Genomic DNA, 24,291 nt, shown 5'->3' with positions numbered 1-24,291 from the left:
CATTGAACAATTCAAATTTCAGCTTGGAAATAACCTGGAACACAAATGTCATATGGTCAAACTGTAGAATACAGTCGAGGCTATAACAAACAAAGTCACAAAGTCAGTACCAAAAAATAAAAATAAAAAATTCACGGAATTGCACAGTATAGTGACATGGACTATAGTTCATAGTACAATTATTAAAATGTGCTTTCATCAACCGAAATAAATGTTCTACACCGATGTGAGGTGTTATAATAGGGTATTATATGGGAATCTGTATTTACTGTGTGCATGTTTTATAAACCAGCAACTTCTCTGATTTAAAAAAAAAGATTCATGATCCTCCAACAAGCCCTGTTCCTTTAATTCAGCCTTTGCTCATTCCCCTCTCTTGCCTGATGATGAATGTATTTCGACTCATATATTAAAAATATACATTGGCTTTTTCTCGACATCACAATCTCCTTTGCATGTCCCTCTTTCTCTGCTTTTTCTGTAAATGTTGGTGTTATTTAGGATTTTGTCCTGAGCCAACATCTCTTCTCAGGCAAAATGTTTTCCCTTGATGATTTCATCTAATCTCACAATTTCAACTACTGTACTGGTAATTCCTGATCTCTATCTAAAGCTCTAAATGACTATTTCCAACTGCCTACTAAACATCCCCCCCCCCGGGCACTCAAATTCAACATTGCTTCACCTCTCAAACCTGCCTCATTTCCCAAAATAACACAATTTATGAAGTCACTATCCACTCCAGTCATTCCAGACAGAAAGCTTAGTCTCTTTTTTCCTTCTTTACTCCAAAAGTCTTTCATCAACACATCTTAGGAATTCTAGCTCTTGAATCAATTCCCTTCACTTGGGTTACTACTGGTAGTTTGTTCTTCTACCACACAATCACAGTGGTCTTTTACTTGGTTTCTGTGACTTCAGGCTTATCTCCTTTGATTCAATCATCCACACTGCCACCAAAATCATCTTTCTAAAACATAAATTTGATAGGTCACAGTTTAACTGAACACCGTAAATACATGGAACCTTGAATAGGGCATGAGATTTTGTAGGTTTGTCCAGGATAGTGTCATGGCCCAATAAATCCCAAAGTGATTTGAACAGAGAATAGAGAAGTATTTGCAAAGTCCCCTCAGGGGAATGGTGAGAAAGGGGGAAAATCAACTTCCCCATTTGGAGAATTCCTGATGTTCTCACAAGCAGTGCAGACAACCAAATCAATAGGCCGAGACCTCGATCTTGGGGTTTGATCCTATGAAACTTATCCCCACAAAGGATAGGCTAAGCCCTTAAAATTAGGCCTAAGAGTCACCCCAGAGAACCTCTTTTGTGGCTCAGATGTGACTTCTCTCTTACTCAACCAACACAGCAAGCAAACTCAATGCCCTCCCCCTATTTACATGGGATATGACTCAGAGGGGTGTAACCCACCCAGGCAATATGGGACAGAAATCCTAGAATAAGCTGGGACTCAGCATCAAAGGATTAAGAAAACCTTCTCAACCAAAAGGGGGAAGAGAGAAATGAGACAAAATAAAGTATCAGTGGCTGAGACATTTCAAAAAGTCGAGAGGTTATCCTGGAGGTTATTCTTACACATTACATAGATAACCCTTTTCAGTTCATAGTGTATTTGAGTGGCTAAAGAGAAATACCTGAAACTGTAGAGCTTTTCTCCAGTAACCTTGTTTCTTGAAGATGATTGTATAAAGATACAATGTTTACATTGTGAAAAAAAAAGTTGTGACCCACTAGTGAATTGCCTTCACTTCTATCTATACCCTTACATTTGAGTTCTATAAGTAATATTACCATATTGAAGGCAAACATGATTAAAAGGGGTTGTACAGACCTATGTGTCCCACTGATTAACACTATAAATATAAATAAGCTCTTGCATGAAAAAAAATTTTTTTAATTAAGAAAAGGAAAAAAAATTGATTAGTCACTTCACGGCTTATAATCCTTTAAGGGTTCTCCAATGCTCCTTGAAGATGCCTAAATTTGGCATACAATATGATCTGCCCCTGACTACTTATTGCTCCAGCCTTCTCTTCTGTAATTCTGTACTTCTCTTCTTGCACTCCCTTTTGCACATCCTTCCATTACAGACACACAATTTTTAATTGATTTAATTGATTACCACTTCTCCATGGTTGGATACCTCTGCCCAAGTTGTTGGAACTGATGGCAACATGTTGATATGTAAGTAGTAGTAGGACTCCCAGCCAGTGGTATCAATATTATATACCATTTGCCTGGGGATCTGGGTGACTCCCCTCACCTTAAGTCTGGACTGGAGGGATAGAAAATGATGAAAGTGACAGAATATGACTTTACAGATTACAAAGAGGCAATGCTGATTTCCCCCTTACTCTCTCTCAGATTACTAGCTCTGACAGGAGTAAATTGCCATGTCCTGAGGACATTCATACATCTTAAGGAAAAGGCCCACGTCAAAGAACTGACACCTCTTGCCAATAAACAAGCTTTAACTTCCAGGTGAAAGCGTGAGCCAATCCAAAAGTGGATCCTCCCCTGTCAAGGCTTTAAGATGACTACAACCCCATGAGAGACCTGAGCCTTAGAACCTCCCAGCAAAGTCACTCCTAAATACCTGACCCACTAAAATCATGTGAGATAACAAATATTTATTGTTTTAAGCTACCAATATGCAACAACAGATAATTAATGCATCACCTTTATTCATTAGAATTCAAGAAATTGAGAAAGTAGATATTATGATTTCAGATTACTATAATTTTAATACAGACTTCACATACTGTTTTGTAATCCACTTACTTCCATTAATAATTATCACAAACATCTTGTGAAAATAAATATACATCATGATCATTTTAATTGTCTGTAATATTTCATTGCATTGTTATGTTAACATTTATTTAACAAATTTCCTATTGTTGGACATTTAGTATGTGTCATGGTTTGAAGCTGTATGTAGCCCAGAAAAAACATGTTCTTAAATTCAATCCATTCCTGTGGGTGTGAACCCATTTTAAGTAGGGCTTTTGATGAGGTTTCTTCAGTTAACATGTGGCCAGCCCAATCACGACGGGTCTTGTGCTGGTCTGAATCTGTGGTGGACCCCAGAAAAGCCATGCCCTTTAATCCTCATTCAATATTGCTGGGTAGGAGCATTTTGATTGTTTCCATGAAGATGTGGCCCACCCAATTATGGGTGGTAACTTTTGATTACATGATTTCCACGGAGGTGTGTCTCCACCCACTGAAGGTGGAGTTGCTTACTGGAATCCTTTAAAAGAGGAAACATTTTGGAAAGAGTCCCTTTTGGTAGAGCCATGAAAAGCCAGCAGACGCTGCCATGTTAGCCATGTGCCCTTCCAGCTGAGAGAGGAACGTTGAACTTCGTTGGCCTTCTTGAACCAAGGTATCTTTCCCTGGATGCCTTAAATTGGACATTTCGATAGACTTGTTTTAATTGGGACATTTTTCTCAGCCTTAGAACTATAAACTAGCAACTTATTAAATTCCCCTTTTTAAAAGTTATTCTGTTTCTGGTTTATTGCATTCCAGCAGCTAGCAAACTAGAACAGGTCTTAATCCTATTATTGGAGTCCTTTATAAGCAGAATAAATTCAGACAGAGAAAGCCACGGAAGAAGATGAAATCCTTCCCATGAAAAGAGAGAGGCCAAGAGATGCCACCATGTGCCTTGTCAAATGACAGATCTCTAGTGGCGAGGCCCAGAATGCCAGCCTTTGGGAAGCAAGAATCACCTTGTTAATGCCTTGATTTGGACTTTTTTTTTAGCCTCAAATCCAGAAGCAAATAAATTTCCACTGTTTAACCCAACCCATTTCATGGTATTTGCTTGATTAGCCTAAGAAACTAAAACAGGTTTTCTTTAATTTTTCAATATTATAATGCCACAATCATCTTTTTCCATGTGTCCTTGAGCATCTTTCAAATTAATTTCTTAGAATAAATTCCTAGTAGTAGTATTACTGGATTAGAAGAAATGTACCTCCTTAAGGCTCTTGATAAATTTTGTTAAAATGTCCTCCAGATGGCTATACCAATTTTACACTTACATTCCCACCAACAGTGTTCATTACCATCTTAAAATTGTGTGGCAATGGAGACACACCAACAGAAAAATGCTCCTGCTCTGGACTTTATACTGACAAATGGTGTATATAAAGAAGGGCATGAAGAGGTCTGACACATATATAAAACAAGGTCATGTTAGAAAGCAGCTACTTTAAAGGTTGTATAAAATAAGGGTTCACAGTGGAAGAATAAGATACCTAACTTCCAAACTACTGGGTACCTGCATTCTATGAGGCTCATCAGATTAAACAGAAAAAAATCATAGGCAGATCACCAAGGTTAACTCCTTTTATTGAGGTTCCTTCTCCGGGTAAGGGAAGCTTGATACCTGGGGTGCAATTTTAAGGAGGCATACATTTTCAGGGACCAGGAAGTGAAGAGGCAGCACTTGCATGAGCCTGAGAGTAAGTGCCTGCTTAAACCTTAACTTGAACAACCCAGAGAATGACCTCATCTTTAAATTTTGCACCCTAGACCCCGAATTAAAAAAGAAAAAGAAAATTAGACAATTAATCTCAAGTAACTCTCAGCATATTCATTCTCCTTGATTTCCATAAGAATCAGAATCTAAGAATGTCTGACCTTATTTTGGGGACTTAGTTTTCTGGTGTCATTTGTGAGCACTACATATAGCACAGATGTATTCAAGAAAACAGATGTGGTGCTGCCACATAAAATAAGTTAATAACACTAGCATTGACAGTATATTAACATTTTAAAATTTGATCTTGGAAAATATTTCAATATTCCTCGATGCCAGATCTGTAAGAAAATGTTTTTATGTTCTACTGCAATATAGAATAATAAATAAATAATAATAAATATTAATAAAGAGCATTATCCCATCACATATAACAAGTACCTGCTTTAAAAAACAAAATAGTGTATACTTTTTTAAAAAGTTGAAATATTTTAGTTAAAGGCATTCAGTTACACAATAGGGGGCAGTTTTGTAAAATTAGTCAATGAGAGTTTTCACCATGCTAACAGTAGTCTAGACCAATTTAAAAGGGGGATTTAAAACACAGTAGCTGGCTTTGGAAGATCCTAGAGTACAACTTATTCTATAAGGTCAGCATTACCTTAATACCAAAACAAGATAAAGATATCATAAGAAAGGAAAACTACAGATGAATATTTCTCATAAACACAGATAAAAAGAAACTCAATGAAATTTTAGGGAACTGAAATCAACAATATATAAAAAGAATTACACACAACAACAAAGTAGGATTTATCTTAGGTCTGAAAGTCTGCTTCAATATTTGAAAATATAATTTATCATACAAATAGGTTAAAGAAGAAAAACAATATGATCATTATTTTAGTTTGCAAGCTGCCAGAATGCAATGTATCAGAACTGGAACGAGTTTTAAAAAGAGGGAATTTAACAAGTTACAAGTTTACAGTTCTAAGCCTATAAAAATGCCCAAACTAAGGCATCTAGGGAAAGATACCTTAACTCAAGAAAGGCTGATGGCTCTAGAACACCTCTGTAAGCTAGGAAGTCATGTGGCTGGCATCTGCTGGTCTCTTGCTCCTGGGCTCTGCTTTCAGCCTCTGTTCCTGTGGGGCTCCTCACTTTGCTTCCCTAGAGCTGACTTTCATCTCTTGGCTTCCCTTGGCTCTCATGAGGTTTGGCTTGCTTAACATCTCATGGCAACGTCTGCTGGGCTCCGAGTATCTCCAAACATCTGTTTTCCTGTTCTCTCAGTATCGGAATCTATGTCATCAAAATGTTTCCTCTTTTAAAGGACTCCAGCAAACTAATCAAGACCCACCTGGAATGGGCAGTCACTTCTTTGCGGAGATAATAATCTAGTCAGAAGTTTCTACCTACAGTGTTTAATCAGGATTAAAAGAAAGGGCTGCCCCCACAAGACTGAATCAGTACTAAAGCATGGCTTTTCTGGGTGTACATAATACTATCAAACTGGAATAAATAGATGTGGGAAAGTCACTTGACAAAATCCAACACTCATTCATGATAACACTCTCAGCAAACTAGGAATTGTGGAGAACTTCCTCAACTTGATAAAGAACATCACAAAAAACCTACAGCCAAGAGAACAGACAAACAGATCAATGGAACAAAGAGACTAGAAATGGACCCACACAAATGGAATCAACTGATATTTGACAAAAAAGCAAAGGCAATTCAGTGGAGAAATTACAGTCTTTTCAACAAATGATGCCAGAACAACCAGACAGTCAAATGCAAAAAAAAAAAAAAAAAAAAAAAAAATCTACACAGGCCTTAAACCTTCACAAAATTAACTCAAAATAGATCATAGACCTAAATATAAAATGAAAAACTATAAAACTTCTAGATGTTAACATAGAACATCTAGGTCATTGTTCTAGATCGCTAGCTGCTGGAATGTGATATACCAGAACCAGAATGGCTTTTAAAAAGGGGATTTTAATAAGTTGTCAGTTTATAGTTCTAAGACCGAGAAAATGTTCCAATTAAAACAAGTCTATAAAAATATCCAAATTAAGGCATCAACAAGAGGCTACCCGTCACTCAAGAATGGCCAATGAAGTTCAGGGTTCCTCTCTCAACTGGAAAGGCATGGAGGGAACATGGCAACATCTACTAGCTTCCTTTCCAGGCCTCTTGCTTCATGAAGCTCCCTGGGGGTGTTCTCCTTCTTCATCCTCAAATGTCGCAGGCTGGTGGACTCTCTGGTTCTCTCATCATTCTGAAGCTTTCTCCAAAATGCTTCCTCTTTTAAAGGAGTCCAGTAAACTAAACAAGACCCACCTGGACTGGGTGGAGTCACACCTCTGTGGAGATAACCCAATCAAGTTTCCAACCTATAGTACTGAATAGGGATTAGAAGAAACAGCTGCTTCCAGAAGACTGATTAGGATTAAAACATGCCTTTTCTAGGGTACATATATCCTTTCAAACTGGCACAGTGACCTTGGCTTGACGATGACTTTATAGTCTTCATGAAAGAAAAACTGTAAACTAGACTCCATAAAATTAAAAATTTCTGTTCTGTGAAAAGACAGCCACAGATTAGGAGAAAACATTTTTAAAACATTTATCTGATACAGGACTTGCATCCAAAACACACAAAGAACTCTTAAAACTCAAAATTCAGAAAACAAACAAATCAATTTAAAAACTGCACAGATGGTTCAGTGGTGGAATGCTCACCTTCCATGTGGGAGACCCAGGCTCAACTCCCAAACCATGTACTCCCCCCCCCCCCAAAAACGACAGAAGATCTGATCAGACATCTTATCAAAGATATACAAATGGCAAGTAAGTATATGAAAAGATGCTCAACATCATATGAAACTAGAGAATTGCAAATTAAAACAATGAGATATCACTACACACCTATTAGAATGGCAAAATTAAAAAAAAAAAATCTGGCAAGGACGCAGAGCAGTAGGATTACTCATTTACTGCTGGTAGGAATGCAAAATGGAATAGCCACATTGGAAGACAGTAGGGCAATTTCTTACAAAGCTAAGCATCCACCATGTGATCCAGCAACTGTCTCCTACATATTTATCCAAATTAGTTATAATTTATGTTCACACAAAAACCTGCACACAAATGTTTATAGCAGCTTTATTCATAACTGCCAAAAGTCAAAAGCCACCAAGATGCCCTCCAATAGGTGAATGAATAAAACAATTGTTTTAAAAACGGACTATTATGCTTAAAAATGGAATATTATTCAAGGATAAAAAGAAACGAGCTATCAAACAACACACAAAAAAATGCATACGGCTAAAGTAAAGGAAGCTAGTCTGAAAAGGCAACATACTGATTTAATACCACTGAATTGTGTACTTGAAAGCAGTTGAAATGTTGTTATATGTGTTACTGTGCTGGTTTGAAAGGATGTATGTACCCAGAAAAGCCATGTTTTAATCCTAATCCCATTTTGTGAAGGCAGCCATTCCTTCTAATCCCTATTCAATACTGTATGTTTGAATCTGTAATTAGATCATCTCCCTGGAGATGACTCAGTCAATAGCGGTTGTTAAACTGGATTAGTTAGAGACATGTCTCCACCCATTTGGGTGGGTCTTGATAAGTTTAATGGAATCCTATAAAAAGGGAAACATTTTGGAGAAAGTGGGAGACTCAGAGAGAGCAGAGAATGCTGCAGCACCATGAAGCAGAGAGTCCACCAGCCAGCACTCTGGAGATGAAAAAGGAAAATGCATCCCGGGGAGCTTCATGAAACAGGAAGCCAGGAGAAAAAGATAGCAGATGACACCGTGCTCACCATGTGCCCTTCCAGCCGAGAGAGAGAAACCGTGACTGTGTTCACCATGTGCCTTTCCACTTGAGAGAGAGAAACCCTGAACTTCATTGGCCTTCTTGAACCAAGGTATCTTTTCCTGGATGCCTCCGATTGGACATTTCTACAGACTTGCTTTAATTGGGACATTTTCTCGGCCTTAGAACTGTAAACTAGCAACTTATTAAATTTCCCTTTTTAAAAGCCATTCCATTTCCGGTATACTGCATTCTGGTAGCCAGCAAACTAGAACAGTTACCAATTAAAAATTATAAATAAATAATAGACTATATATTGTTTGATTCCATTCCAACTACATGACATTCTAAGAAAGGCAAAACTATAGAAACAGTAAAAAGATCAGTGGTTGCAGGGAGGTTGGGGTAACAGGTGTTACAGAGAATTTTTAGGTCAGTAAAACTATTCTGTATGGCACTATATATGGTGAATATATGGCATTAAGCCGTTGTCAAAACCCACAGAACTGTACAATACAAAGAGTGAATCCTAATGTAACTATGGACTTTAGTTAATAATAAGGCATCGATATTGGTTCATCAATTGTAAATAAAGTACTGCACTAGTGCAAGATGTTAATAAAAGGGGAAACCATGCAGTGAAGAGGGGGTATAATGGAAACTCTGTATTACTAGCTCAATTTTTATGTAAACCTAAACCTGTTTTAAAAAATAAATAAGTCTATTGATTTAAAAAAAAAAAAAAGCAATAGATAATGATTACAGAGATCTTGAGTCTACTATCACTTTTATCTCAACTTTATGGAAACTTGGAAAGGAAATGTTAAACTCCCTCTATCTTTCTACAAATTTTTCTATAACCACACCCATCCCATTTCTTTTCTTTAAATCTCAAAATATTTCCCTCTCACAACTGATTCTTCTTCACCCTCCTGCCTCCTCCAGGACCCTGAAAGCCACTCAACTCCTTTCTTTAATATTTTCAATCCCTTGCTTCTCTCTACTGACTCCTTCCCCTGTCTGTAATCTTGCTCAAATTTCTTCTATCCTTAAAAAAAAAAAAAAACCAACATTCCTTAGACCCTGAATTTTCTCCTACCTTGTATTTAATCTTCTGGTTCTTTTTATTTACTTTTTTACTTCGCATTCACTCCTCAGTGTGCTGCGATCTGCCTTCTACTTGTGACTACTGTAAAGAACAAGCTTCTAATGTCATCAAAATGTTCACATTTACAAATTCAATAAATTGCTAGTATTTATTAACTACATCTCTGCAGCATCTGGCATTGTTGATCACTTCTCTCTCCCAGAAATTCACTTCACTCTAATGTACCGTTCTTTCATAAACTTGCCCCTTCCCAGTTATTGAAATTGCAGTACCCCAATAATCCCTCTTCATCCCAAATGCCATACTCTCTTACCCCCTAGGATATCATTCTAAGTCTCCTATCTACTCAGATTTCTCCCTGAGTTCTATACATATACAGTCTAACAGACTATTCACCTAAGTCCCAAAAGAACTTAGGCATTTCCTTCAACAATATTCTTGAAGAATCTACTCCCCACCCCTCACATACATCTAAACTGCTCTATTTATACCAAAAGACTCCAGCCCTCTCTCTAGACTCAGTTTATCAGGTGGAAACCTGACCCAAGCCAATCAGATTCTCCTGAGAATTTGGAATCGAGATTGAACTGACTTAGACACCTGAACTAGGAAATCATAGGAGGCCAAGAATATGTACAAGTGAAATGGAGAAAGCCTGTCTGCAGAGAGCCTGGAATGAAGGAGACAGAAAAAGGAAACCATATTGTCTCGAGAGAAAGGCAGAGTGCTTATTTTACTATTGATGGCTTAGTTTCTAGTTATATTTCTGGCCTTTACATTCTGTGAGATACCATCATATCCTTCTAACAAATTTCTTTTTCTTTTCTTGGGTCTAGTAAGCCTGTTTCAGTGGATATCTACACTTGCAATCAAATGACCCTTAAGATGTTCTTCTACATACTACAAAAAGAGAAAAAGAAAATTAAAAAAAATTGCTACCTAAATTGTCATGCCATCAAGATGTATTCTGATTTCAGAATATTAAAAAGTGAAAACTTGTGTGATTCAGAATCAATGAAATCCCAATATTTTACCTATTCCATGTATATCATTCCCCCAACCCGGAATATCCTTATTGTTTTCTACCATCCTTCATGACTAAGCTCAAACTGTAGCTTTCCTGGATCAGTCCCAAGGAAAATCCAGAATGTAGTCATTACTGTCTATGTTATTTAACTTTCAATTGATTATAAACTCCTTGAGGGAAGGAACTTTTCCTTATAATTTTTCACATCCTACGTAGAGTCTTTATAAATACAATCAAAATGTCCATTTAATTTGGGGGGAAATAACAATAAATATGCATTAAATTAAAGGACAGTGACTATTCAGTTTTCCACTAAGGTCAAGAAAGAAGTAATTCCTGGCAATGTGGGAATGAGCTGGGACTCAGCACCAAGGGATTGAGAAAACCTTCTTGACCGAAAGGGTCTCCCACATGGCAGGCAAGAATTCTACCACTGAACTACCCGTGCACTCCTCACATTTCCATTTTGAGATAACCACGGTATGTGCACATCTCTTGGCTGTACTACAGAAAAATGTTAAATGAAAATCAATAGAAACATACCTTGCTATTATTTTGATATAGACCTGACAATGAATTCTCTCAGATGTATTATACTTTGTACTCTTGTTTTATGTCTAATTTTAAATTGAGCATTAAGGAAATACAGTATTTGTAACTGTTAATATCTATAGAGGCCTGTTGCCATTTTTGTCTTTTAAGAAACTTTTGTTGCAAGTAAAGGCAGGAATGTATTTTTCCCCCAACTGAGTTGGTATCATGTAGTCTTGGTTATCACAATACTCATGGCTTTGGGAATTTGACTTAGTAAATATTCATGAAAAAGCACGATACTTTCTGTGTGATCTCAACCACATAAAAATGTATGCTCAGTTGTGTGTACACATATAAAGGACCAAGGATATGTCAAACTGAAAACTGCTTGTGATTCTGGACGACTTTTGTGTTCTTTGCTTTCTGTACTTTTCAGTTTTCTATATTGCACAATTAAGTTTAAAGTTTCTAAAAAATAGGTGTTATTTTAAAAATCTTAAAAAAAAAAAAAAAGAAAAGATCCTACTATTCCAAGTATTGGCAAAGATATGGAACAACTGAAACTCTTCAGACATTGTCAGGTGGAGTGTAAAAGTAAACATGGACTGTCACTTAGGAAACGGTAGGCAGTTAAGTAGGACAATAGCATTAAACATATGTAGAATTATGACCGGCATATGTCAGTATACGTCCACCAAAAGATATGAACAACATCCCTAAAAAAATGGAATGTACAAATTGTGATCTATTCACACAATGGACTAGTAAAAGCAATGAAAAAGAACCACTGTTAAACACAACAATATGGATGGATTCCGCCTCTCACAGACATAATGCTGAGCCAAAGAAGCCAGATACCAAGACAAAACAAAAATAAACAAACTGTATATGGTTTCATTTACATGCAATTCAACAACAGGCAGAACTTTATATGGTAATGACGGTCAGAATAGTAGTTATCTTTGAGAAGGAAGAGAACTGAATGGGAAGGAGGGCATGAGGGAGTCTTTTAGAAAATGAGGATGTTTTTATTTTTATTTTGATTTGTCGGTCACATGGCTGTATACGTATGTAAAACTCCTCAAACTGAAGATTTCATTAGTGTCCCACCCATTTCCTTTTACCGGGACTATGCATCCATCCCCCAGCTGCGACCTGTTGGCAGCTAAAGGCTCTTTGCTGTTACCCTAGACTGGAGAACTACCCTTGGCTGAGGGTCAAGAAATACACACTCCCACCCTCTACCTATTCTCACAGGGGCGCAATGACTGGAGACAATGACTAAGTGATAAGGGAGTACAAAATGGCCACCACCCTCTAGCCTCAAAAGAGAACATGGGATACCAGCCATGCCACGTGGAATCAGGCTCAAGTTAGACTGCAGCTGAGAAGATACAGTCTTAGCTTTTCTCCAGCCCTATCCTGCTTCCCTCACTCCCTTTTCCTCCTTCAACATCCACTCACACAAGAATCTCATCAGACTCTTCCCCTAGGAAACCTAAGATTTGTATAATTAATATCTGCCTATTGAGTTTATATATGTAAGTTTATATCTCAATAAAAAGTAAAAGAAAAAATGTTTCCTTTGCACAATTAAAAAGCAAATGTTTAATCTCCCCTTGAAATACTGATCAACAAACAACTGCTCTGCTCAGAATTACTTGGTGAAAAAGGATCAACATCAGTATTAGGGAATGCTGGAGGCAATTCTGTCTGTAATAGAAGTCACAAGGTCTACACAAATGAAGTGACATGGATTCTAAATTGGTAAACTGCCACTAACTTGCTGTATGAATGTGCAATTACTCAATTTTCTTGGTATTTCATGGGCCAAACTTGTAAAACTAGGAGATTTGGCCCTGAAGTTCTCTAAAGTCCCTTCCAAGTACAAAAATTCTTGGATTTTATGTCAATCTCAGTCACTCCTACCCACAAACCCTGCCACCGGCACAATACCCCCTTACCACCACCTCTACTTTCCACACCTTTCCAATTCTATCTTTCTGGTTTGGCTAAGAGGCACAACGGTGGATCACATTTGAAGATCCCAATCCTATCATACAAAAGCTCAAAGCCTGAAAATGATCAGCACATTTCCCTCCCAACTCCCTCCCACGGTTTCCTTCCTCTACCCCCCAGAAATCAACATCACACATACATCCTCATAGTACACATTTTTTTAAAAGTATGTTCCTATGTGGACTTGATCATCACTCACAGTTGTATTTATTAGACTCAAGTTATAATAAGCAAATGCATTTTAAAGAACACTTAAAATTCTTTAGAAAACAGGCAGCTTAAATGGATTCAATTAAACTCTTTAAACACTCCATCTGTAGGACCACATTTTAAGTTTTATCTGGTAAAACTGAAACAGAGGCAGAAGAGGGATTCATGAGTCAGAACAGTGGAGAAGTTTGGAGAACAAAAGACTGAAGCAATGTCAACACCAATGCTAAAGTATTTATTAACAATTCCAATGAATCAACAGATACCACTCATCACAGGAGGTTAGCTAGAAATTCCAGAAAGGGAGGACAGCAGAGTAATCATTTTGTCTACCCTCATGCTAAACAGTTATCATAAGAGCAATTACATGACCAGTCAAATAGGAAAAAGTCCTAAAGTCTCTCAAGAAATATGTACCATGAAGCCTGGTAAAGAATAATGCTCAATATTCTGTCAGTCAAACTAGTGGCTAATTATGAGGGGTTCTGCCTTAATTTTAGGGAGTACTGATCTTAAAATATATATTAGCTATTTACTATCTACAACAGAAAATATTCTTTGGGCAATATTTCAAAAGCAATCACTATTTGGTGGCAAATGAGATAAAGTTCATTTCTGAAAAGAAAGATTCTGCTCCTTGACCCTACCGCAAGAAGAAAAGAATAACTTCATCTTTAGTATGAACAGAAATTACTGGTGATTCTAACATACAAGACCTTTCCTTCACTAGCCCTTCTTTCAAGATCTGTCTAAAACACCCCCCCACACACACGTGTAAAATTCTACCAAGCTCTTTCCGTATCCTTATTGATGTACCCTACCAGTTTCGCCTCATTAAGAGATGTAAACAGCTCTTTGCCTATGATGACCAAAGTGAAACCATTACTGGCCAATTTCAGGAAGTGACTTCTTACCAATCGCGCTGCTACTGGAAACCTTTTCGGTCATTTCTCCCATCTAGTTTTTTATAATGTCTCACTGTCCCAGCGCTACCCAAAATAGGAATTCCAGCAGAGCCGCCTCGAAATTATTTATTTTAAAGCATTCTCAAACAGCAGCACGCTAGCGGTTGCCTCGATTTGCTAGATGCCGACTTTTAAGGTCGGACTTAAAACTTAGAAGCGAAAGAAAAGAGCTCTTCCTCCACACCAACAATTCAAGCTTCACCGCCCCGAGGACCCAGGGGGTCGCAAACATTTTGCCCCAAATTGTCGGCTACAACCACCCTCTGGGTGGGGCGCGAGTCCCTGGTGTTCGCGTATGCGGTGGGAGAGCGCATCGATTGGAAATAGCCTTATTCTAGGAACACCCCACCTGCCAAAACACGATTCCGAAGACCAAAGCGCCCAGAAAGCTGACTCTGCTAACAAAAAAGATGTGCTTCCTTCCTCGGAAGATTTTTCAGAACATATATACTATATGTATACATTATACAAAAAGGCTGGTCTCTTACCTTCCTACTTGCTCCTCCAAGGGACACCTTGGGCCTGGTTTTGAAATCCCCTTCAAAACTAAACATCTTTACAGCTTATCCCATCTAGGAGGAGATCCCTAAATACAGCCAGGAGCCCACCGGGGAGGGGCGGAAAGGATCCCGCGGGGGGTGGGGGGGGGAGGAGAGGCGCAGGGAGCGTGACACCGCCGCCCTAGCCCCGGGCACTGAACAGGACGACGTCGGCTGCCGCGGCTGCTGCTGGAGGAGAAACGATCCCGTGCCTGAAACCTCCCTTCCCACGGTGGCTCTGCCCTCCCAGCCTCTGCCCTCTGGGATGAGTAGGGGGCGGCCGAGGAGACTATAAGGACGGGGACGATGACACTGGAGGATGCGGCTCTTCCTCACCTCCCCCCTCATTCAAAGTCTCCCCCACTGTTCGCCGCCGAGGCCAAGGGGCGCCCGGAAAAATGGCAAGTGACTCCCGCACTTGCACTAGGAAGCAGCCGTCTTAGGAAAGAAGATGGCCGCCGACTGCAGTTCCCGTCCGCGGTCCCGCGCCCGGGCGAGCGAGTGAGCGCGCCCCCGCCATCGATGACTCCGGCGATCCTCTCGGTGCACAGGCCTAAGGGATGGCCTGCCGGGGCCGCGCCTCTGCCGGAGCCCCGCCCTAAGCGTGCGCGCCCTCGCGAGACGTGCCTGCAGGCTGGGAATCTTACCCGGGTGACCTCCCAGGCTCATTTCACCTTACTCGGCCGTAGGAGGTAGGAGAGATGCCACTGCATTTCTCACCTTCTAGGGCATGCAGATCTCTTCTCGGATTTGCACCGCATCTTGGAGTGTCTGATTGAAGTTGTATTCAACGAGCTCTACGCTGAAGAACTTGGAGCCTACTCTGCCCTCCAAAACAGGGCTCCAAGGACAAGAATGAGTGGATGAGAGTCAGTGGCTTCCTGAAACTCTGCAATTGTGTGCGGAATTTTGTGCATTTTTCTGGGAAGTGGATTCATAGCGATCAATATGATGCCAAACTTAATTTGAGATGAAGATAATCTAATACTCTTTTTAATTAAATATTCTAATAAACAGCACGATTCTCTTATTAATTATTAGAATATTTAGACACACAGAGGTGAACTAGTCTAGTGAAAAGGGCAACCTTGGGCCTCGATTTCGGTCCCAGCTCTGCCACTTACCAACCATGTCACGTCTTTGCTTTTACATTTACTCTCCATAAAATGAGGGCAGTAATATCTCTGCTGTCCACCTAGACCTTTGTGTGGATGAAATTATCCCCAAATGTCCTTTTAAAAAGTTTAGGGTGATGCGATGGTGGCTCAGTGGCGGAGTTCTCGCCTGCCGTTCCAGAGACACGGGTTCGGTTCCTGGTGCCTGCCCATGTTTAAAAAAAAATTGTTTTTAAGTACACTGTGCTTTATCAGTAGAAGGCATTTAATTTTTCTTTTTCATCCAGTTGTGCTGAAGCAAAAGCTGCATCCTCAGACTGTCAATGTCACTCAGCACTTGGAATATTATGAGGGTTTTCCAAAGATAGGTCTCCTTTTTGAAGTGAACTCAAGTGGGTATCTAGTGTGTTAATTAGAATAACTAATAATAATCACATGGCTATTATAATTAAAAAGTTGTATATGCAATAAAGTTTTAATTCCTAAATCTTGTGCCTACTTGCAGTGTAGTAGATGCTCAAAAAATATTTGTTGAATGTATGAGTAAGTGAATTAATGCATTTTCCTGTTGATTCTCATACAATCTTAAAGACAGGGTAGGGTTTAGGGTTTCTGTTAAAGTTATATGAACCCTGAACTTCAATGAAAAAAAACAGAAAATCTCAGTTATCAGTTTATTTCAAACTAGTTTGAACTGAATCCATTATTTGAATATAAGGCGGATTCAGGTAGTCTAGTAGTTTACAAAATGCAATAAAAATGTATCAACTTCCCTAAAAAGTTATCACAGAAATAACAATCAAAGCGCTTAGTAATAGTAAACATCAGGTGCTCCAGTTGAAACTAAGAAACTTTTAAAATAACCTTGGGGGTTAAATGTATTATACTAGTAATGCATGTTCATAGAAAAATCAGGCATGAAGATAAGTACAATGAAGACTATAGAAATCACTCAAAATGCCACCACTAACTCAAAAACAAAAGAACAAACAACCCAATTATAAAATAGGCTAAAGAAATGAATAGGCATTTTTCTGAAGAGCAAATATAGATGGCTCAAAAGCATGTGAAGAGATGTTCATTTCGTTAGCTATAAGAAAAAAGCAGATCAAGACTACAATGAGATACCACCTCACACCTATAAGAATGGCAGCTGTTAAACAAACAGGAAACTACAGATGTTGGAGAGAATGTGGAGAAATTGGGACACTTATCCACTGCTGGCAGGAATGCATAATGGTACAGGCGCTGTGGAAGACAGTTTGGTGGTTCCTTAGGCAACTAAATATCAAGTTGCACTATGACCAGGCAATAGCACTACTCAGTATATACCCAGAAGAGCTGAAAGTGGCACAAACACACATTTGCACACAGCATTATTCACAATTGCCAAGAGATGGAAACAATCCAAATGCCCATCAACAGTCGAGTGGATTTTATAAAGATATAACATTTACAATGTGACTGTGTGATTGTGAAAACCTTGTGTCTGATTCTTATATCCAGGGTATGGACAGATGGGTAAAAGTATGGATGTAAATAAATAAATAATAGGGCAGACAAAGCATAAAATAAATTGGGTAGATGGAAACACTGGTGGTCAATGAGAGGGAGGGGTAAGGTGTATGGTATGTATGAGTATTTTCTTTTTATTTTTTTTCTGTAGTTATGCAATGTTCTAAAAAATTATCAGGGTGTTGAATACACAACTGTGTGATGATATTGTAAGCCATAGATTGTTGCACTATGTATAGAAAGAATGTGTGAAGATTTCTCAATAAAATTAAAAATAAAAAAATATGAGTGACTTAACAAAATGTGGTGTACACATATGATGGACTAGTATGCAGCAGTAAGATGAAATGATGTCCTGAAGCACATGACAAGATGGATGAACTTTGAGGACATAATGCTGAGTGAATAAACCAGACACAAAAGGATAGATACTGTGTGACTCATATGTTTATGACCATGGTAAAGGAAAATCAGAGGCTTATAATACAGACTATAGGGGGCTTAGAGATGCATAGAAGCTAGAAATGGGTGAATGGTTAGCTAATGAGGTTGAACTCAAATGTGAGGGAATAGATAGACGTGAAGATGGTTCTCTAGTGGATCTATAAAATTATCATACTGAAGGTGAACATGATTGAAAGGGGTTGTATAGACCTACGTGTCCTACTGATTAACAATAAAAAAAATAATAAGTTCTTGCAAGAACTATTTCAAAGTGATGATTCATGTACAAAGAGTGTTTAAGTCCAGGGCACAGGAGGAAAACTGCTACTGCTATTGCATGCTATGGGCGATGTTTAACAGGAAAACATCAGCAATACCACAGTAACACCAGGGGAAGTTATTGCGGGAAGGGACAAGAGTTAAGGGGAGGTTTAGATTTCCTATTTGGTGAGGGTGTGTTTATTGGTAATCTTTCTCTTAGGAACAATGAAGCTATCTAAAGTTGAGAGTGCTGATGGATTGTGGGCTTTGGACAGTGTTCTAGCTTGCTAATTGCCGGAATGCAACACACAAGAGCAGATTGGCTTTTTAAGGGGATTTATTTTGTTAGTTCTTCAGAGGAAAGGCAGCTAACTTTCAACTAAGGTTCTTTCTTACGTGAGAAGGCACAGGGTCATCTCTGCTGGCCTTCTCTCCAGGCCTCTGGGTTCCAACAGCTTTCCCCAGGGTGATTTCTTTCTGCGTTGCCAAAGGCCTGAGCTGAGCAAGTGCCGAGATGAGGTATGCTCAGCTGCTTGAGCTGTGTTACATTGAGTGCTCTCATTTAAGCACCAGCCAATTAAATCAAACATCATTCATTACAGCAGGCATGCCTCTTAGCTGACTGCAGATGTAATGAGCAACAGATGAGTTCACATATCATTAGCTCATGTCCACAGCAACAGAACTAGGTACTTTCACCAGGCCAAGTTGACAAGTAACTCTAACTACCACAGACAGTATACATAATGTCTAATGAATGCAGGTGGCTGAAGGATGCACTGCCTGAGAAGTAGATTGGCCAATGATGGTGTTTACATATGATGGAATACTGTGCTGCTACAAAAAGAAACAAAGTCATGAGGCATGCAACATTGTGAATGAACCTGTGGGACATTTGGTGAAGCAAAATAAACCAGAAACAAAAGAGCAATTAGTCTCCTTTAGAAAATGCTTATAAGAAAACAGAGTCCTGGATTGTAAGCTCTTATAGCACATTTAGTCTGGAGTGGTAATTATTGTTTCTGGATTTTAAGAGGCTCTTTTATATATGGCCCTGGTGCCATGGTATCGACAATGCCATCCTGACCAAAAGGGAGAAAAGAAGTGTAACAAATAAGGTATCAGTGGCTGAGAGAGTTCAAATAGAGTGGAGAGGCTACACTGGAGGTCATTGTTACATACTCTTCAGTTAGACATTGCTACCTATCATAATCTGCCAACCCCCAACCCAAACCATTCCAGCCAATCTTAAAGAACACCTAGGACAATATATAAGATTCTGCAAAGGTCCCATGCACTAGGGTAATTTTCCAGAAGCCTAAAACCTCCAGTTGGGTTCCTGGACAAGACAAGTCCTCAAACCTAGAGGGCCCAGCCTCTCCAGTACATCAACTAGATCACTACCTCCCTACCCCATATTATTGATGGCCCCTTCCAATATGAAAAATTAGAATGGGCATGGCCCAAATACTCCTAAAGAGTGGGATAGAAAGATCAAAGGTAATAGTGGAGTTGCACAGAGAAGGTAGGGTTTAACAAACGAGTATGATTGCTGAATCATTATATTGATATTTCTTTTAGTTTCCAGTATCTTAGAGCAGCTAGAAGTAAAAGCTTAAAATGGTGGAATTGCAACCCGTACCAAACTCTGAAATCTGTTCTACAACTAACTGTTATGCTGTGCTTTGAAATTTGGTGCTTTTTTGTATATACATTACTTTTCACAAAAAAGGAAAAAGGTTGATTGTGATGATAAAAAAATATTTATTCTTTCTAGCCTCCAATGTTTTGGAGCAGCTAGAAGGAAAAATCTGAGGAGATGGACGGTAGCCCATGACAAACTCTGGGATCTTTTCTGTAACTATTTGTTGAAGAGCTTTGAAAACTACTGCTTTTTTCTCTCTTTGCTTTGTATATATGTTATATTGCACAATATTGAAAAGTTTTTTTTTAAATGCCACCACTACTAATATTTTAGTGGATGTCTCCCTGATTTTTCATATTTCTATATGACTCACTAAACAAAATGGCATCAAATGTGGTAGATGCATTATCTTATAATCTTTATTTTTTTTATCTGACAACACATAATAAATAAAACAAAGAATTTTTGGTAATAATTATTGAGTATATCAGCCTGTTTTGCTAAAAATACTTTTCCATCCTCATAAAAGGTTTGTGGGAGACAACAGTGAGATACCCTCCAAGAAATGGAAAATAAGGTTGTGCCCAAAGAATGAAAGTATTAAATCAGCACACAGTGGCTCTAAGGAGAAATATGCAAGGTAATTTTGGATCCCTGGTGCTCTAGTTTTCTAGCTGCTGGAATGCAATATACCAGAAACAGAATGGCTTTTAAAAAGGGGAACTTAATAAGTTGCTAGTTTACAGTTCTAAGGCCAAGAAAATGTCCCAATTAAAACAAGTCTATAGAAATGTCCAATCTAAGGCATCCAGGGAAAGATATCATGACTCAAGAAGGCCAATGAAGTTCACAGTTTCTCTCTCAAGTGGAAGGGCACATGGCAAACACAGTCGGAGTTTCTCTCTCATCTGGAAAGACACATGATGAACACGGTCAGGGTTCCTCTCTTATCTGGAAGGGCACATGGCGAACACGGTGTCATCTGCTACCTTCTCCTGGCTTCCTGTTTTGTGAAACTCCCTGGGAGGCATTTTCCTTCTTCATCTCCAAGGGTCACCGGCTGGTAGACTCTCAGCTTTGTGTTGCTGCAGCATTCTTTGCTCTCTCTGAATCTCCCATTCTCCAAAATGTTTCCTCTTTTATAGGACTTCAGAAACTAATCAAGACCCACTCAAATGGGTGGAGACACGCCTCCACCTAATCCAGTTTAACAACCACCCTTGATTAAATTACATCTCCAGGGAGATATCTAATTACAGTTTCAAACATACAATGCTGAATAGGGATTAAAAAAATGGCTGCCTTTACAAAATGGGATTAGGATTAAAACATGACTTTTCTAGGGTACATACCTCATTTCAAACAAGCACACCTGGGGAACCATGAAAAGTAATTTTAAAGAGACTAACTCCTAAGCCAGAGAAAAGTTTGATTGGTTTGGAACTGCTAGTATATCTGAAGGTAAAAAAAAAAAAAAAAAAAGGTGGCACTTCTAAAAGGGGATGGTCAGAGTAGTGGGTTGGATTGTGTCCTCAAAAAGATATATTCAAATCCTCATCCCCAGTACCTGGGAGTGTTAACTCATTTGGAAGTAGGAATTTCGCTGTTGTAACTAAGTTAAGACAAGGTGATACTGGATTAAGGTGGGGCCTAAATCCAATGATTGATGTCCTTATAAGAAAAGGAGAGGACACACAGAGATACAGGCAGATGTAGAGGGAACAAAGGCAGAGACAGGAGTTACATGCCACAAGACAAGGAATACCTGAGGTCACCCGAAGCTTGAAGAAGCAAGGAAGGGATTCTTCCCTAGACCCTGCAGAGGGAGCATGGCCCTGCCGACACCTTGATTTTGGATTTCTGTCCCCAAGAACTGTGGGAGAATAAATACCTGTTGTTTTACATCACCAAGTTTTTGGCACTTTGTTACAGTAGCCTCTCAAAAACTAACACAGTTGGCAGTTTAAATAATTATTGGCAGAACAGTATTTATCCAAGCAGGATTCAGGATGGGGCTGCCCTTATTCAAGGATGCAACCTGTGAATCTCTCCTCCACCCCGTGGCAGGTGTACATGGTCCTACAGTAACAGGTTTACACCAGGTGATACCATTAAACATTCACATCATATAAAAATTCCCCCATCCATGCTCACAAAGCAAATCTCCAATATTAATGTAACAGCCATGTCTTCTGTGAAGGAATGCACAGCCAGAGGCACCAGTTATACTTCTTAACATCTTCCATCCAAGAATGCACAATTCTTACAACAAAATCTCTTCTGGCTGTCCTTGGGCAGGAAAGGGTTAAAATGGCCAGACCCCAATTCTGGTTCCCTTTCTAAGTGAAAGTGCTTGAGACTTCTTTAGCTCTGAGGTAACACAAAACCAGCATATGGTAAATAAATGCGCACACTGAGGACACAAAAGTTGTAACAAATATGATTATATTGGCTTTCTATTGTTACATAACAATAGGGCAGACACTGAAGGACAGACTTTTAAGGTGCAGCCCCAGGTCACAATGTAAAATGTATGTATGTATGTATATATATATATATATAATGTATATACATGAACTAGGTTACAATATAAAATGAATTATTCATTATAAATCAGGATCAAGAGTCTGAAAGTCACTGGATTAGTGCACTGTTTCCCAATTAGTATATATATGATTTTGATTATATATATATATGATTCATCAAAAATGTCCAGGTTTTACCAATTTTGAAATTTCATTAATTTTGTAAATAAGACAATAATGAGAGCAAATGATCAGCAAAGATTTAAAATATTGGTAATTTCCAGTGTGTAAACTTGGTGAATCTGCTCTGAAGTTTCAGATTTTACTTCAAATAAACTCTTCCAAGAGGCAGCAAGCTCATCTGACTCTCATTTCAAGCCTCATTTTCTCATATCAGGTTTGCTGGTAATTAAGGCACATTGGTTAAGAACAGGGGCAGGGAAGATGGTGTTATTTACTGGGTCTCCTTAAATCCCACTGCTGCTGTTGTCCCTTCTTAGTTTCCACATACCTCTCATTGTGTGACCGTCTCTGTGCTAATTCTAGTGTTTTCGTTGAATGGCCCTATCAGGTGAGCTGACTACTTTATTTGCCAACCCCCAGAAGAAATAGTAATCTGTCCCCGTGCTAGAGAAAAAAACTGGCCACGTTGGATTTAGCAAAAGATCATTTGTCACCAAACATGCTTCCTACTGAAGGATTTTCAAAATACTTTTTCATTATAGAAAATTTAAAACATAATAAAATAGAGAGAATAGTAGAATCACCCTCCATTACCACATCACCCGTCTTCAGTGCGCTTCAACTCATGGCTAATCTGGTATAATTCCTACTCCACCTGTTATCCACCCTCCCTAACTATTTTTTGAAGCAAATTGCAACATCATTTCATCTGTTAATATTTCAGTATGAGATTTGGGCGAAAACTTAATTATAATATTATCACACTACAGAAATGAACAAAAATGGAGGAGCAAGTTGCTAAACAGTAAGCCTCAACGCTTTCAAATATCTACACTTCTGTACAGATATTCATCTTCCTTATCAGTTAATCATTCATTTCTCTATCTACCATTATCACTAGAATCATTCTTGCCTCTTTCAGCTTCTGGTGGTCCCAGGTGTTCCTTGGCTTGTGGCAGCCTATCTCCAATCTCTGCTTCTCCCTGTGTGTCAGTCTGTCTGCATCTCTTTTCTTCTTAAAAAGATACCAGCCATATTGGATTCATGCCCACCCTAATTCAGTATGACCTCATTGTAACTTGTTTACATCTGCAAAGGCCATTTCCAAATAAGGTTACTTTCACAGGTACTGAAAAGGGATACAGTTCAACCCATAACTGTGACCTTCTAGCATGTTTTACAAAATCTACAAAGTTGTGACAGTCCTGATAATCAGGACTTTCTCTACTTCACAAAATATTTGAAACCTCTTACTTCCATTTCCCCTTGAGTCATATATCCCTGGCACCAAATGGTTTGAGTATGTATGAGCTCTGTCTTGTGAAACTGGCTCCATAGCAGCTTGTGAACAGATCATTTCAAGCCTGACTGTAGAATGCTTAGACCTGTTGGGACTGTCTCTTAGGAAAGTTTTCTTCCTTATCCCTACATTTGGTTCAGTTGAGATTTTTGAACAGAAGCTATTGTGGGAGTTACTGTAGTATCAGCAGGAACACTTAACTCAGCCTTGTGTTCCTAAATTATAGGTCTTACCTGAGCCTTACATTTTCCAAGCTTTGAGTTAAATTTTTTTTCATGAGAGGTCAAGGCCCTACTTCACCACCCAGTGCCCAAATCATTTCTTGGATCTGTTGCCCACACCTTTACTGAGGGTCTCACCTGCTTGAGGCCCAGGACACTCCAAGTACAAATGGCCATTTCAAACCCACATAAGCCACAGTAGCCCAATGAGGTCTAACATTTGTGTGGCCTATGACTTAAGCCCTCTTCCCCATGCTGCAGCAATAAATGGTCAACTGCATGGCTGTGGGAAACAGCATGGCATGTATGATAAGCTATGCCAAGTCTCAAAGATAA

At 38.9% G+C, this 24,291-nt stretch overlaps 1 protein-coding gene across 2 annotated transcripts in view; it reads right to left on the bottom strand.

Moving 5' to 3' along the window:
• Positions 1–15,248, bottom strand: part of UBE3C (ubiquitin protein ligase E3C) — a 183,811-nt gene extending 168,563 nt beyond the window's left edge. The window contains exon 1 of one of the 2 annotated variants that reach the window (XM_077151371.1): positions 14,696–15,248. In XM_077151371.1, coding sequence (XP_077007486.1) covers positions 14,696–14,761 — 66 coding nt within the window. In that variant the 5' untranslated portion in view covers positions 14,762–15,248. The remainder of the gene's footprint in view (positions 1–14,695) is intronic. The other variant, XM_077151380.1, reaches the window with a different exon arrangement.
• Positions 15,249–24,291: the final 9,043 nt, after the last annotated feature.

The sequence above is a fragment of the Tamandua tetradactyla genome, chromosome 1 (genome assembly GCF_023851605.1).
Source record: "Tamandua tetradactyla isolate mTamTet1 chromosome 1, mTamTet1.pri, whole genome shotgun sequence".
Classification (NCBI taxonomy): domain Eukaryota; kingdom Metazoa; phylum Chordata; class Mammalia; order Pilosa; family Myrmecophagidae; genus Tamandua; species Tamandua tetradactyla.
The sequence above is the reverse complement of the archived record's forward strand: the minus strand, read 5'-3'. Positions and strand labels throughout refer to the sequence as shown.